General features: G+C 49.4%; 1 protein-coding gene across 1 annotated transcript in view; it reads right to left on the reverse strand.

Annotated features, from left to right (window-relative positions):
- The window catches only part of LOC148542295 (properdin-like), a 51,114-nt gene extending 50,594 nt beyond the window's left edge, over positions 1–520 (reverse strand). The window contains exon 1 of the mRNA XM_088469058.1: positions 356–520. Within this exon, the coding sequence (XP_088325184.1) occupies positions 356–419 (64 nt within the window). The 5' untranslated portion in view covers positions 420–520. The remainder of the gene's footprint in view (positions 1–355) is intronic.
- Positions 521–13,758: the final 13,238 nt, after the last annotated feature.

Here is a 13,758-nt window from a genome sequence, read left to right on the forward strand (position 1 = left end):
GGGGGTGTGGACCAGAATGATGCAAATCGCGTCATTCCAGCCACCGCCCCTCCGTACAGACCCGAGATTCCCCGTATTATCTCCCCTTCATGCCAACTTCACTAGATAGTGGGCAGGAAGGGTGAGATCCGCCTACTCTTCTGAGGAGGGGCTACCCGAAAAATCGCCAGTCTCCCGCAACTTCCAGGAGAGTAGATAAGTATGTCACAGAGAAGACAGCTGTTCTGTGGGTTGCACCAGAACATAATAATTATCATTAATATATTATGAATGGAGATTATAACTACTGTGCAGATGAAGAGATGTCTTTCAGTGTAGACTAAAACATAAGTCAAAGAATGTAAAAATCACTTACCTGGAACCTGAAGGCCAATCAGCACCCCAGAAGCAATATTTATGAGCAGGAGTAGAGGAACCATGTTGGGGGTACAGGTATTGGAGCTACCGTTCACAAATTCTCATTTAGGAGCTGTGTGAAGTTCCTTGTTTTAGCTCCCAGTATTATGTCTGCATTACACAAGCTCTCCTGTCCTATGTATGTAACTCTATTACATCGGCCCCTTATAAGAGAGACCCCCACCCCCCTCTTCATGCTTGTTTACAATGCAGATGAGCCTATCTGCCAAAGGCCTAAACCACAGATAAGGGAGAGGAACTGTGATCAGTTCAAGGAAAGATACATTGTGAAATTAAACAGAACTAGACAGAGCGAGGGGGAAGAGAGAGGGGCTAAATCTTACTTTAGGGGCCTATTTATCAACTAATATTTGCGGGATATTCCCAGAAAACACCCGAATGTATTTACAGGGGACCGCAGCAGATTTTGATGTTTCCATCACAAAAGCAACACCCATAGAGAACTATGGGGGCCTCTTTCTTGCCAAATTTAGCTTGGCTCTGGTAGTTAATGCCATCTAAAGTTGGCGTTAGCCACTGTAGCCTATAGAGTGCAGACTGCAAAAAGTACCAGCAGAGGTATACGTTCAGGAAGCCGGCGGACGGAATGCCGACCGCCGGCTTCCAGTCATTGTTATCCCGACTAGGGACGACTGACAGGCGTCTAAATCTAGACGCCTGTCATTTGACCGACGTCGGGAGACCGGTGCCCGGCATCCCGATCGAGCGGATGCCGCGCGCCGCAGCGGACAGCCACGCGGGGGGGAGGGTTAGGTTTAGGGCTCCCGGGGGGGACTTAGGGTTAGGCACCCCCCCAGGAGGTTAGGGTTAGGCTAGGGGAAGGGAGGGTTAGGGTTAGGCACCCCCGGGGGGAGGTTAGGGTTAGGCAGCCCCCCGGGGGACTTAGGTTTAGGTGGCAGGGAAGGGGGTTTAGGTTTAGGCAACAAGAGGGGGGAAGGTTAGGGTTAGGCACCCTAAAGGAGGGTTAGGGGGTAGATTAGGTTAGTGAATACTTACCTAGGGACGATCGGGATTTCCTCCTCTGTCGGGCAGGCTCTGTCAGGATTTGAACCGCCGGCCAGGGGTCCAGCGGTAATTCATACCGATTCCCTAGCAGAGGACCTGTAGGACCACTTCCTGGTCCTCCCCACTCGCGTGTGCTCTGCACATGATCAGTAGCGCTGCAGCCACTGGTGTAAAGGAAAAGCGAATGCGATCACTTTTCGTTGACACATCGCAGGGACAGGCTCTTATTTGAGCCCCTGTCCTTGCATGTAACCAATGATACATGTCGGTGGTATTTAATTTACTCTTGCCACTAATATCAGTGATAAGAAGTTATAATTATTGAGTGAAAACCAGACAATTTATAAATGGGCCCTATAATGAGATGCCAGGGCTGGGCCTAGGATGGGGTAGCTGCATTAGGTGCAAGACGTCAAGGACAGCGCACATCTTGCGGAATTGCAACGCCTCCGAGGAAAGCCACCAACCATCTTCACTGACTTTTAACTTAGAGCCGTTTTCCTATACACTGTTTTGTGGGAGGAACCAATATGCATGAGAGGTCAGCCAATGAGTAGGACATAATGAGCCCTGCCCACAGTCATGACCCCGATCTGGCTCAAACACCTCCATCATCTGGCAGTTTCTGCTCTCCAGGAATGTCCAGGAGACTCCCAAGTAATAAACCAGCTTCAGGAGCCCTTGTGATTAGTTACCAGCCAGTGAGGCTCACATGATTAGTTACCAGCCAGTGGGGCTCACATGATTAGTTACCAGCCAGTGGGGCTCACATGATTAGTTACCAGCTAGTGGGGCTCACATGATTAGTTACCAGCTAGTGGGGCTCACATAATTAGTTACCAGCCAGTGGGGCTCACATGATTAGTTACCAGCCAGTGGGGCTCACATGATTAGTTACCAGCCAGTGGGGCTCACATGATTAGTTACCAGCTAGTGGGGCTCACATAATTAGTTACCAGCCAGTGGGGCTCACATGATTAGTTACCAGCCAGTGGGGCTTATATGATTAGTTACCAGCCAGTGGGGCTCACATGATTAGTTACCAGCCAGTGAGGCTCACATGATTAGTCACCAGCCAGTGGGGCTTATATGATTAGTTACCAGCCAGTGGGGCTTCACATGATTAGTTACCAGCCAGTGGGGCTCACATGATTAGTTACCAGCCAGTGGGGCTTATATGATTAGTTACCAGCCAGTGGGGCTTCACATGATTAGTTACCAGCCAGTGGGGCTTATATGATTAGTTACCAACCAGTGGGGCTCACATGATTAACCAGCCAGTGGGGCTCACATGATTAGTTACCAGCCAGTGAGGCTCACATGATTAGTTACCAGCCAGTGGGGTCACATGATTAGTTACCAGCCAGTGGGGCTCACATGATTAGTTACCAGCCAGTGAGGCTCACATGATTAGTTACCAGCCAGTGGGGCTCACATGATTAGTTACCAGCCAGTGGGGCTCACATGATTAGTTACCAGCCAGTGGGGTCACATGATTAGTTACCAGCCAGTGGGGCTCACATGATTAGTTACCAGCCAGTGAGGCTCACATGATTAGTTACCAGCCAGTGGGGCTCACATGATTAGTTACCAGCCAGTGAGGCTCACATGATTAGTTACCAGCCAGTGAGGCTCACATGATTAGTTACCAGCCAGTGAGGCTCACATGATTAGTTATCTGCCAGTGAGGCTCACATGATTAGTTACCAGCCAGTGGGGCTCACATGATTAGTTACCAGCCAGTGGGGCTCACATGATTAGTTACCAGCCAGTGAGACTCACATGATTAGTTACCAGCCAGTGAGGCTCACATGATTAGTTACCAGCCAGTGGGGTCACATGATTAGTTACCAGCCAGTGGGGCTCACATGATTAGTTACCAGCCAGTGAGGCTCACATGATTAGTTACCAGCCAGTGGGGTCACATGATTAGTTACCAGCCAGTGGGGCTCACATGATTAGTTACCAGCCAGTGAGGCTCACATGATTAGTTACCAGCCAGTGGGGCTCACATGATTAGTTACCAGCCAGTGGGGTCACATGATTAGTTACCAGCCAGTGGGGCTCACATGATTAGTTACCAGCCAGTGAGGCTCACATGATTAGTTACCAGCCAGTGGGGCTCACATGATTAGTTACCAGTCAGTGGGGCAGCATGATTAGGTACCAGTCAGTGGCGCTCACATGATTAGTTACCAGCCAGTGGGGTTCACATGATTAGTTACCAGTCAGTGGGGTCACATGATTAGTTACCAGTCAGTGGGGCAGCATGATTAGTTACGGTAAACAGATAGTGTGGGGCCAAAGCATGGGGCTCAGGATTGAGGTGAAAAGAATAGATAGTTAGGATTAGCCAATAGCAATGGTTGATCATTGAATAGTTCCAGAGAAGCAGGATTTCACCACCCAAATATTTACAGAGCATTATCAGATGCACATTTCTGCAGAAGAGCTGTGTTTTAGGAGTGAAACCCAAGCTCATTAGCTAAGCATAGAAAAGGTTAATTTCAATGGAAATCTGCAGCATTCTTCAACACAATGTTGGTTCAGTAAACAGCCAACGGGCAAAATTTACTAAGCGGCGGTTTGACTGCGGATTCTATTCTAAACCCCGGCGGTTTGGTGGCGGTTTCTATTCTATTCTAAACCCCGGAGGTTTGGTGGCGGATTCTATTCTATTCTAAACCCCGGCGGTTTGGTGGCGGTTTCTATTCTATTCTAAACCCCGGGGTTTGGTGGCGGTTTTGCAGTGGTTTCTAAATGGCAGCCCTGTTCTATTCTATTCTAAAATGTGTTTTGACTGGTTTGGCGGCGGTTTTGCTATCTGCAGATTTACTAAGGCCAAAACCGCTGCAAAACCGCCATCATAACACATTTTAGAATAGAATAGAACAGGGCTGTCAGTTAGAAACCACTGCAAAACCGCCACCAAACCCCGGGGTTTAGAATAGAATAGAAACCGCCACCAAACCGCCGGGGTTTAGAATAGAATAGAAACCGCCACCAAACCGCTGCTTAGTAAATTTTGCCCAATGTATATTTCTGGAAACGACTAAATATAAGTCTGCTACAGTAATCTATTAACAGCATGCTGGGATTTGTAGTGCCACAACAACTGGAGACACAAAAGACACCTAACTGTGCACTAAATAATTACACAAATGCACCACAGGGCCTGATTCTGAGTAGTACGCTTCTGCGAAGCCACTGCGACAGTGGGCCTGATGCAGCACGGAACGCAACTGCGAAAATGTGCTAATGCCTGCCAAAGCAGAGCCGGCATAAAGACGCCCCCTGCTGCCTACTCCTATCCGACCAATGTCGCACTCCTGCGTAAATATCGGTACCTTTGATGCACATCGGGCAGTCACGCAGCACCTATGGCAAGTCTGCATATCCGCAAGCACTGTAGCTCTCCTCGCACGCAGAGCGCACTCATGCTGTGAATGTAATCGCAATGGCTAATTTATGCACGCCCATGAAACAACGTTTAATCAGTCAGACATGCCTGCGTTTACCTGATCCACCCCCCGTTACCACCCACAAACACTAACCACATGACACTCGCTTTGCGAATGGATCCTCAGTCAGTGCTTACGTAATCGCAAAGCAATCGTGACACATGAGCAGTGCGACTTACACACATGCGCGATGGCAAGTAATTGCTCGATCTGCGTAAATATTGGCATTGCGTCAGCTGCTGAATAAGGCCCTTTGTACGCGGCGGCTGCGTAATAACATGCTAATGGCACAGAAGGTGTCACGTGTAAATAGTCGCCTCCTGCCGACTTTTGTGATTCGCAGCTGCGTCCGAGGATTTAGCATTGGATCGCTCTGCGTGAGCGTCGGTCACCAGAGAAGCCTCCAGCTTACACAGGATGGCCGGTGTTTTCACGCAGCAACTGTCTTCAGCCCGCCCAGAAAACACGGTCGACATGCCTTGTCCCATGTTTTCTGGCGCCGCCCCTGCTCTGCCCCCAAACGGCCACAGCCTGTCAATAAGGCTGCGGCGTGCGGGCACTGCGCGCGATCTCATAGAAGATCTGCACAAGCGCAGTACAGACCCCCAAACATCGGAATTGTAGGTAAACCATCGGGCTTTGCATACATCTCTGAGTCAGCATCATGAAAAGATCTATGGAATGCTGGTAAAGTGGCGTAGGGTCAGGGCCGGCTCCAGGGTTCGGAGCACCCTGTGCCAGCTCAACAAAGTGCGTCCTCACATCGCACGTGGCAAAGCCACGACCAAAAATCGGGGCGCGAAACTAATTTTCACACGATTGGTCGCTACGATCAGTCGAAAACGGCCAGATCGTGTGAAAAATCATCCTGTGTATGGGGGCCTTAAGGTAGTTTGGGTGCGTTTCGTCCTTTTTGGTGGACTTTCTCAGGGGAAATGTGTGGATGGAAAGTTGGAAACTGTGTCTCTCTTTGTACCCAGATAAATATGAACTAGTATCTGGCCACTGCATCTCCCCCGTAACCCCCACCCCACCACTCCATCATCTCACCCCCACCGCTACATCATCCAACACACCACAGCTCCCCGATACTGCATTGCAAAATGTTTTGGAGGCCGCCATTCCCCCTTAGTGGCTGCCCCATCTCTACTTCTTACCTTGTGCGGGGAGCGGGGGCTAGGCAGTATGTTCTCCTGCGATAGTAGAGAAGATACCTTAAAATGCCCATTCTGCTGTCTGGACTGGTATTACTTGGAAGCGTCACCACACTACAGAGAGTGAATAGGAAAAAACGTGTCCGGGCACCAGAAAAAATACATAGCAATATGGTCTAAAGTGACCCCAAAATATTGTACATTTCTTTGTCCACAGCCTGCATATCAATGAGGGCCTGTGAGAAACTGGTCTCGTCCAAGAGGTTGTTCTTCAAAGGTGGTGTATCCATAATTGTGAGGTGGTACCCAGAAAACGAAAAACCACACCATTGGGGCAGATTAAATTAGCCTCGGGATTAGGCCAGAGCAGATTGTGAGCCCTGAGCTATTGAATACTCGTTACTCCATCTCAGGAACTGCGCCAAAAAAGTCAAAGTGGCCTCCTGCCAGATCACTTTGTAAATCAATGACAAACGATGGTCACCCCGTGGTACATCACAAGATCGGACCGGCTCTCCAAAAATCTTCATCTTGGACTTGTTTCAAAATGTTCTCCGCTGCCCGTTTTGACTGATGGGTCTTTGCAAGGCCTTGACAAATACTCATTGGTCTAGAAGCGTAGGTGGCGAGGAGCTGTTTTTTTTTTTTACTTTTACACCATCTCGGAAAAACCACCTCTTGGACGTCAAAATAAGTGATCGCAATGAGATTCATTCGGTGGACAAAAATATATCGATCTTTTCTAATGATACCTATGTATGATGTTTTGAGGTCACCTTGGACCATATTGCATTTATTTTGTGGCGCCAGGACAGATTTTTCCTATTTAAACTCGGGTATGTTTTCCTCTTTGTTCCGGTCATGGAATCCGCAGCCAGGAGAGCTGCAATGCTCTACTTCCTGGTGCGGGTGGCCCCACCCCCACCCCCTTGGCGTGACATCATATGTTCAGGGGTGGGACCAGTATCGGGGCAGCACAGACTCCCGCTCCAGCACTGACCTACCTCCATGATTGAGCACAGAATAACAGATGGACATATCAAAAGACTGAGGTACTCATTAAGTCACCTGTGCCCAAACATGGTTATCCTTAAAACCTGGACTGTTAGGGTGCTTTGATGACCGAGTTTGGGAACTTATGATCTATAAGTTGGCCTTGGAGTGCAGGGAACCGGATCAACCGGTGTCAAAACCATTTTAAACAGAATAAACATGGACTGGCAGCTCCACCCTGTAGCCTAGAGATGTGTAATATATTATATTTAATAACAATTAAATAGCTATTCAGCATAGCAATGTGAGATCAGGTTTGTTTTGTTATTTTATTGTCTCGGAAGACAAATAATTTTCTCCTAGAAAATGTTATACATCTTATCCAAACTGATGGTCGATGGGTGTATGTTAAAAAATGTCTTAAAAAAAAAAAATCAATGTGGGCTATACTTAAGCGCGGCAATTCCCCAGTTCCAATCCGATCATCGGCGGCCATCAATGATCGGCGAGTTGACACCGGATCGGGGAAACGCAGCATGTTAAAATTCCCCATCTCACCGATTTCGACCATTCTTTCGTGGGAATCGGAATCGTGGAGTCAGAGAAATCCAACATGTTGAATTTTCTAATCCCACGATCCAGCCGTCAGCAGAACAGGGAATTGCGGCAATCAGTCACAGATGTTTGGGCCCTTTAAATTAGAGTTTTTTTCTTCTATTATCAAATGCAAATAGATCTGTGAAAGAGCATAAAAAAAATGATGACTGCAATTTTGCGCTGTGACAGTAGATGGCGCAAGAACCTCTGTCCAAAGTGGTGGCCTTTTATACAGTGAAAAATCAGGTATACGGCTTGTTTCTGAGTTGTTGTATGTCGATGTTTTCACAAGTGGAGCCATTTTTTGCCAAGGCGCATGCAGCAAGGTACATGACCGTAGTCGGACGCTGCGAGTCTTTATTGGCAGTGTGATTGACAGGCAGGGAGCGTTTGAGGGAGGCAACAGGGAAAGATGGCTAAAAACGCAGGCGTGTCGCAACCGTTTCAGGGGCGTGTCACATCCTGCGTCTGCGATCCTTTATGCAGGAAACACGGCTCCGGCGTCTTAGTTATGGCGGCCATTCTAAATGATCATAGACTTACTCAGCGGTTGCGGACAGCTGCGATGGCTTAGGTGGGTGTCTTGGTACAGCAGTGCCATAGCTACCGCTCACGGCACCTGGTGCAGGCCACGCCCCTTCAATATGACATCACGCAGAGGGGCGTGGCATGCATCCTCAGGATGCTCCGGGCTACTGTAAGGGCAGCCTTGTGACTGTCTGGAGCGCCCAAATGACCCTCTCCAGGCGGCACTGCTGCATAGATTCTGGCAGCGCACCCTGCTAGCCAGTTGCAGGAGCTGTGGGTGAGCGGCGGTGCCCGCCCACAGAGCGATGCACTCTGTGCAGTCGCACAGCTCGCACACCCCTAGTTACCGCCCTGTGGTACCGCCTGCTGTTGTATTAGCATATTACACATCCAGCTGCGGCAGCAATAGTCCTCCCATGCATACATCTTGATTTGCGCAAATGCATCTTGATTTCCTCTAAAATCAGAACAGGGACGCAAGTTGGCAGTGTTTGTGGAGGGCAAAAATTTGCAAAGGCCAAGGGGAGGAATTTAGGAAACATCGGGGTCTATTTACTAATCTGTGTTAGGAGATAAAGTGAACTGTGATAAGGTACCAGCCAATCAGCTCCTGTCATGTTTTCAAACACATCCTGTGAGATGACAGTTGGGAGCTGATTGGCTGGTACCTTATCACCGTTCACTTTATCTCCTAACACAGCTTAGTAAATAGACCCGAGGATGGTTCATTGAAGAGTTTTCCGGACACCACCAGCTCGCCTATTTTTGCGGAGCTCCGAATAAATTTTGCTATAGGGTCCAGCGATGCACAACCAGGAGTAACCCAGCACCAAATCTTATTTACGGCAACCGCTGTCCCATGCATCTACGGGCCGGGAACAGTCTCCTAATTCTCTGCTTATCTGCTTGTAACATGGAGACCACAAGTAAACTGTTTATTAATGTTCTGTGCAAGTTGAGAACCCTGCGGTTACATTATCTGCGATCTCATCGCTGATTGGCTCCTGCAGATGATCCCCAGAGGACACCAGGATAAAGCACCAGGATGACTCAGGCAGAGTAACCCGACCCCATCAGATCTTTTTCCCGTCATTTCAGGGTTTCATGGAAAGCTGAATTCTGAGCCACGTGATGGATCAATGTAGCAGGGTCTATGTCTATGTGACTCATCAGCGGCTACATAATATTATAATTATCATAGATTTCTGCAGTGGCATCATCTCCCATAGCAATGTGCACAGTAAGCAGGACAGGGCAGAGATGAGTCAGAAAATGCCTATTGTCCTGTAAGTGACTATTACACAATGGTGCTATGCAGGGGTTAGGTATGATATGTTGTCACTCATGTAGATACTGATGAAATGATGACATAATACAATGATAATATATTGTCCCTGGTGGTCCAGTGATCACTTACTTGGTCTTCCTAACCCCTACCCCTCCCTCTAGTGCCTAACCATAACCTCCCCCCATAGCCTAACCTTAACCTCCCCCTAGCGCCTAACCATAACCCCCCACTACCTAACCCTAGCCTCCCCCTAGCGCCTAACCCTAACCTCCCTCTAGTTCCTAACCATAACCGACCCGCATAGCCTAACCATAACCTTATTTCCCTATAGATTGTAAGCTTGCGAGCAGGGCCTTCCTACCTATATATCTGTCTGTTATTACCCAGTTTTGTTCTATCAATGTTGACAATTGTAAAGCGCAACGGAATATGCTGCGCTATATAAGAAACTGTTAATAAATAAAATAAATAAATAAATAACCTCCCCTCATAGCCTAACCATAACCTCCCCTTAGTGCCTACACCTCCCCCTAGTTCCTAACCATAACCTTTCCCCCATAGCCTAACCTTAATCTCCCCCTAGTGCCTAACCATAACCCACCACTACCTAACCCTAACCTCCCCCTAGTGCCTAACCATACCCCCAAGTGCTTAACCCTAACTTCCCCATAGTGCCTAACCATAACCCCCCATAGCCTAACCCTAACTCGTCTAGTGCCTAATATTGACCTTCCCCCTAGTGCCTAATCCTAACCTCCCCCTAGTGCCTAACCCTAACCCTCCGTCTAGTGCCTAACCATAACCCCTCCCCCGTAGCCTAGCCCTGACTCCCCTAGTGCTTAACCTTAACCCTCCCCCTAGTGCCTAACCCTACCTCTAGTGCCTAACCATAACCCCCCAATTGCCTAACCCTCCCCCTAGTACCTAACCATAACCCCTCCGTAGCCTAACCCTAACTCCCCCTAGTGCCTAACCTTAACCCTCCCCCTAGTGCCTAACCCTGCCTCTAGTGTCTAACCCTAACTCTCTTAGTGCCTAACCATAACCCAAGTGCCTAAACATAACCCAAGTGCCTAACCCTCCCTCTAGTGCCTAACCATAACCCCTCTAGTGCCTAACCGGAATCGGTATGATTTACCGCCGGCCGATAGTTCTAAGTCCCACCCGAGAGCCCCTAAACTAACCCTCCTTCCCACGAGGCTGTCCACACCCGGCTTACCTTCGATCGGTATGCCGGGTGTCGGGCTCCCGGCGTAGGTCTACAGGCGTCGGGATTTCGACGCCTGTCATTAGTACCTTGCCGGGATTAGACAGTCGGGAAGCCGGCGGTCGACTGCTTCCCGCCTAACCATAACCCCCCAAGTGCCTAACCCTAACTCCCCCTAGTGCCTAACCATAACCCCCAAGTGCCTAACTATAACCCTCCCCCTAGTGCCTAACCCTAACTCCCCCTAGTGCCTAACCATAACCCTCCTCCTAGTGCCTAACCATAACCCTCCCCCTAGTTCCTAACCTTAACCCTCCCAACCAGCAGCCATACCCTAATGTTGAGTGTCGACGTGCTGCATGTCGACATTTTAACATTGTTATTGTCGACCTAATGACTACAGGCCTGACTCAGAGTTGTACGCTATTGCCCAGCGCTATTGTTGTGTGATAATACGCTAAAGCCGCAGGCTGCGTCTTGTGTAAATAGGCATCTCCTGCCGGCTTCTGTCATCCGCAGCTGCATCCGAGGAGGCAGCCATTGGATCACTTGCGTGAACATCGGCCAACTGAGCGACCCTCGTGTATTTCACGCTGGAAGGGCCAGTGATGCTGCGTTTTCTGCGGCGCTGGCCATCGCCGCCCCTTACCCGCCCCCAAACGTCCACAGCATGTCAATCATGCAGCGGCTTAGGGGGCGATGCGACCGTCGCCGCAGACACTGATCGGCACATGCCCAGTACAGATCCTGCACATGCGCGGCCGGGAACCATCGGAGTTGTATCGCAAATCATCGGGTTTGCGTACAACGATGAATGAGGCCCTCTTTCAGGTATCTGCACCTAAAATGGTCTTTGGGTACAAGCAACACGCATGAGCGGCTGCACGCACACGTATGAATACTTTTCTTTACATATAAGAAGGTCTCATGTCATCGTCATTACACAAATTGCAATTTGCTATTATTATATGGCACCACACGGGTTCCGCAGCGCCATACATGCGATAGAACATACATCCAAGTGACATAATACACGGGCAATCAAACAGGACAAGTCAACAACTTTAAGTTTATATACATACATGATTACAACCAGCAGACCGGCTCACAAGAGCTTACACTCTAGAGGGGCTGAGGATGGACACAAAGATGGAGAGGGACAGAGTTGAGGAACAGAGGGCTTCATTCAGAGCCGCTCGTAAGCGGCCGCTCCTTCGTTCTGAACAATGTTCGCACATCTGCGCATGCGTACGGATTGTAATACGCATGCGCGAACCAATCAGTGCGGACGAAAATCGTGTGCTCGCTAAATAGCGAATGCCTGCTATTTTGAGTGACAAGAAGAGGCGTATGTGGGTGGTAACAGGGGAAGGTGCTTGAAAACGGGGAGTGGAGATCCGAACGCAGGCGTGCTTAAAGGTCAAAACGGGCGTTTTATGGGTGTGCATAATTAATAAAGCAGCGTCATCGACCACGTCACTGGGTTATTTTATAGTCAGAACTGCTCGCAAGATTGCGGTAGGAAAAACCAACCACAAGAATAGCGAGCAGTTCATACGCTGTTCGATGTACTTGATTAATCTATTAAATAGCGGCCAGGGGGCGTTTTTTACAAAATAACGACTGCATGTTTTGTTCGCTCGTTCAGACATAGAGGCGGCAACAGACCGCAAAGAGCGAACGGTTCATTTAAATAGCCAGCCCCTTTTTCTGAACGAGCGAGCACAAATAGCGTCCGGCTCTGAATCAGACCCAGAGGCTGGACAGATAGGGGCTTGAATGAAGGGCTCTAAGGACACGTATGAATGCTGGGAAGCTGCCGGTTGAGTGTCTGATGAAGCCTGATGGGGGTGGGCAGGGGCGTCTTAAGAGAGGAAGGGTCCCGTGTGCACTCCCCGTGCGAGGCCCCCTCCTTTCTTCACGGTGGCCGGCCACCGGAGCATTAGTAGACTCTGGGCACCAGAGTGTGCCCGGAGTCTACTGCACAGGACACCGAAAAAATGGCGGCGGCCATTTTCCAGTGTTCTTAGCAGCGCTGACACCCGCCGCGGGACCACGGACAGGTAAGCTTAAAAAATATGGGTGCAGGGTGTGCGGTGCGGGGCCCCCACCCATTATAGATACGCCACTGGGGGGCAGGGGGGAGGAAGAGATTCCAGAGGTAGTGAAGCGTGGGAGAAATCCTGGAGGTTGGCGCAGGAGGAGGTGATGGTAGAGAAGGGGAGGTGGCAGTTTTGGTACGAGACGGTACTTACCTCTTCTTCTAGCATGTGATAGACTTACGGATTTTGGGTAGTCCCACCGACTAATGAAAAGCTTGAGACGGGGTTAACATTATGACACCATTTTGGCCCCGTCCCCTTTTGTGCGATGCCGCAATTCACGTGAATTCGCGCAGAATGTCATGTGTGCCGCAGGGGACACTGGGAGGGATCCGATGGGATCCCCCTCATTGCAGGATGTGAAAAGAATCCTATAGGTTTCTATTGGGCAACGTATGGCATTCCGGAGCTCACTACATATGGAATGGCCTCATTCTTCTTTTAGTACATCCCGCCCTCGGCAGCCGCACGGGTGAGGGAGGGTCGGATTCCGGAGGTCTTGCGGAGCTGGTAGCAGCAGCCTTGGGATCACTAGCGAAACACTCCTGATTGGCTGCTACTGTTGGTACCCAGGACATATCTAGAGTTATGAATACGGCCGTAATTAATACGTTTTCTTTTTTAACAGGGATTTCATTTGCAACCAACTCTGCATTAGCCTCTTCGTGGGGCCTATTCATCACCGGGGGCCGTAAGCATCCACCCCGCCGCAGGGGATTACTTATCACTGGAGCAATTCGTCATTGCTCAGGTGCGGGGACAGCTGCCCCCACGATTAGTATCGCAGCTACAGAAGCAGCAGCGCTACTTACCTGCCCCAGATGCCGACTTCTACACATTTGTAACCTGAGGTCACCCGTGCGCAAAGCCAAAGGGGAGTCAGCGAGGAGGCGCGGGGCTACGAGAATATATATATATATATATGTACATGGCTGTACAGTACTGAGTACAGATGTATACTGCATGGCTATATAATATGTATATACGTATGTTACATGGCTGTACA

The sequence above is a fragment of the Taudactylus pleione genome, unplaced genomic scaffold (assembly GCF_031769625.1).
Source record: "Taudactylus pleione unplaced genomic scaffold, aTauple2 ptg000013l, whole genome shotgun sequence".
NCBI lineage: Eukaryota > Metazoa > Chordata > Amphibia > Anura > Myobatrachidae > Taudactylus > Taudactylus pleione.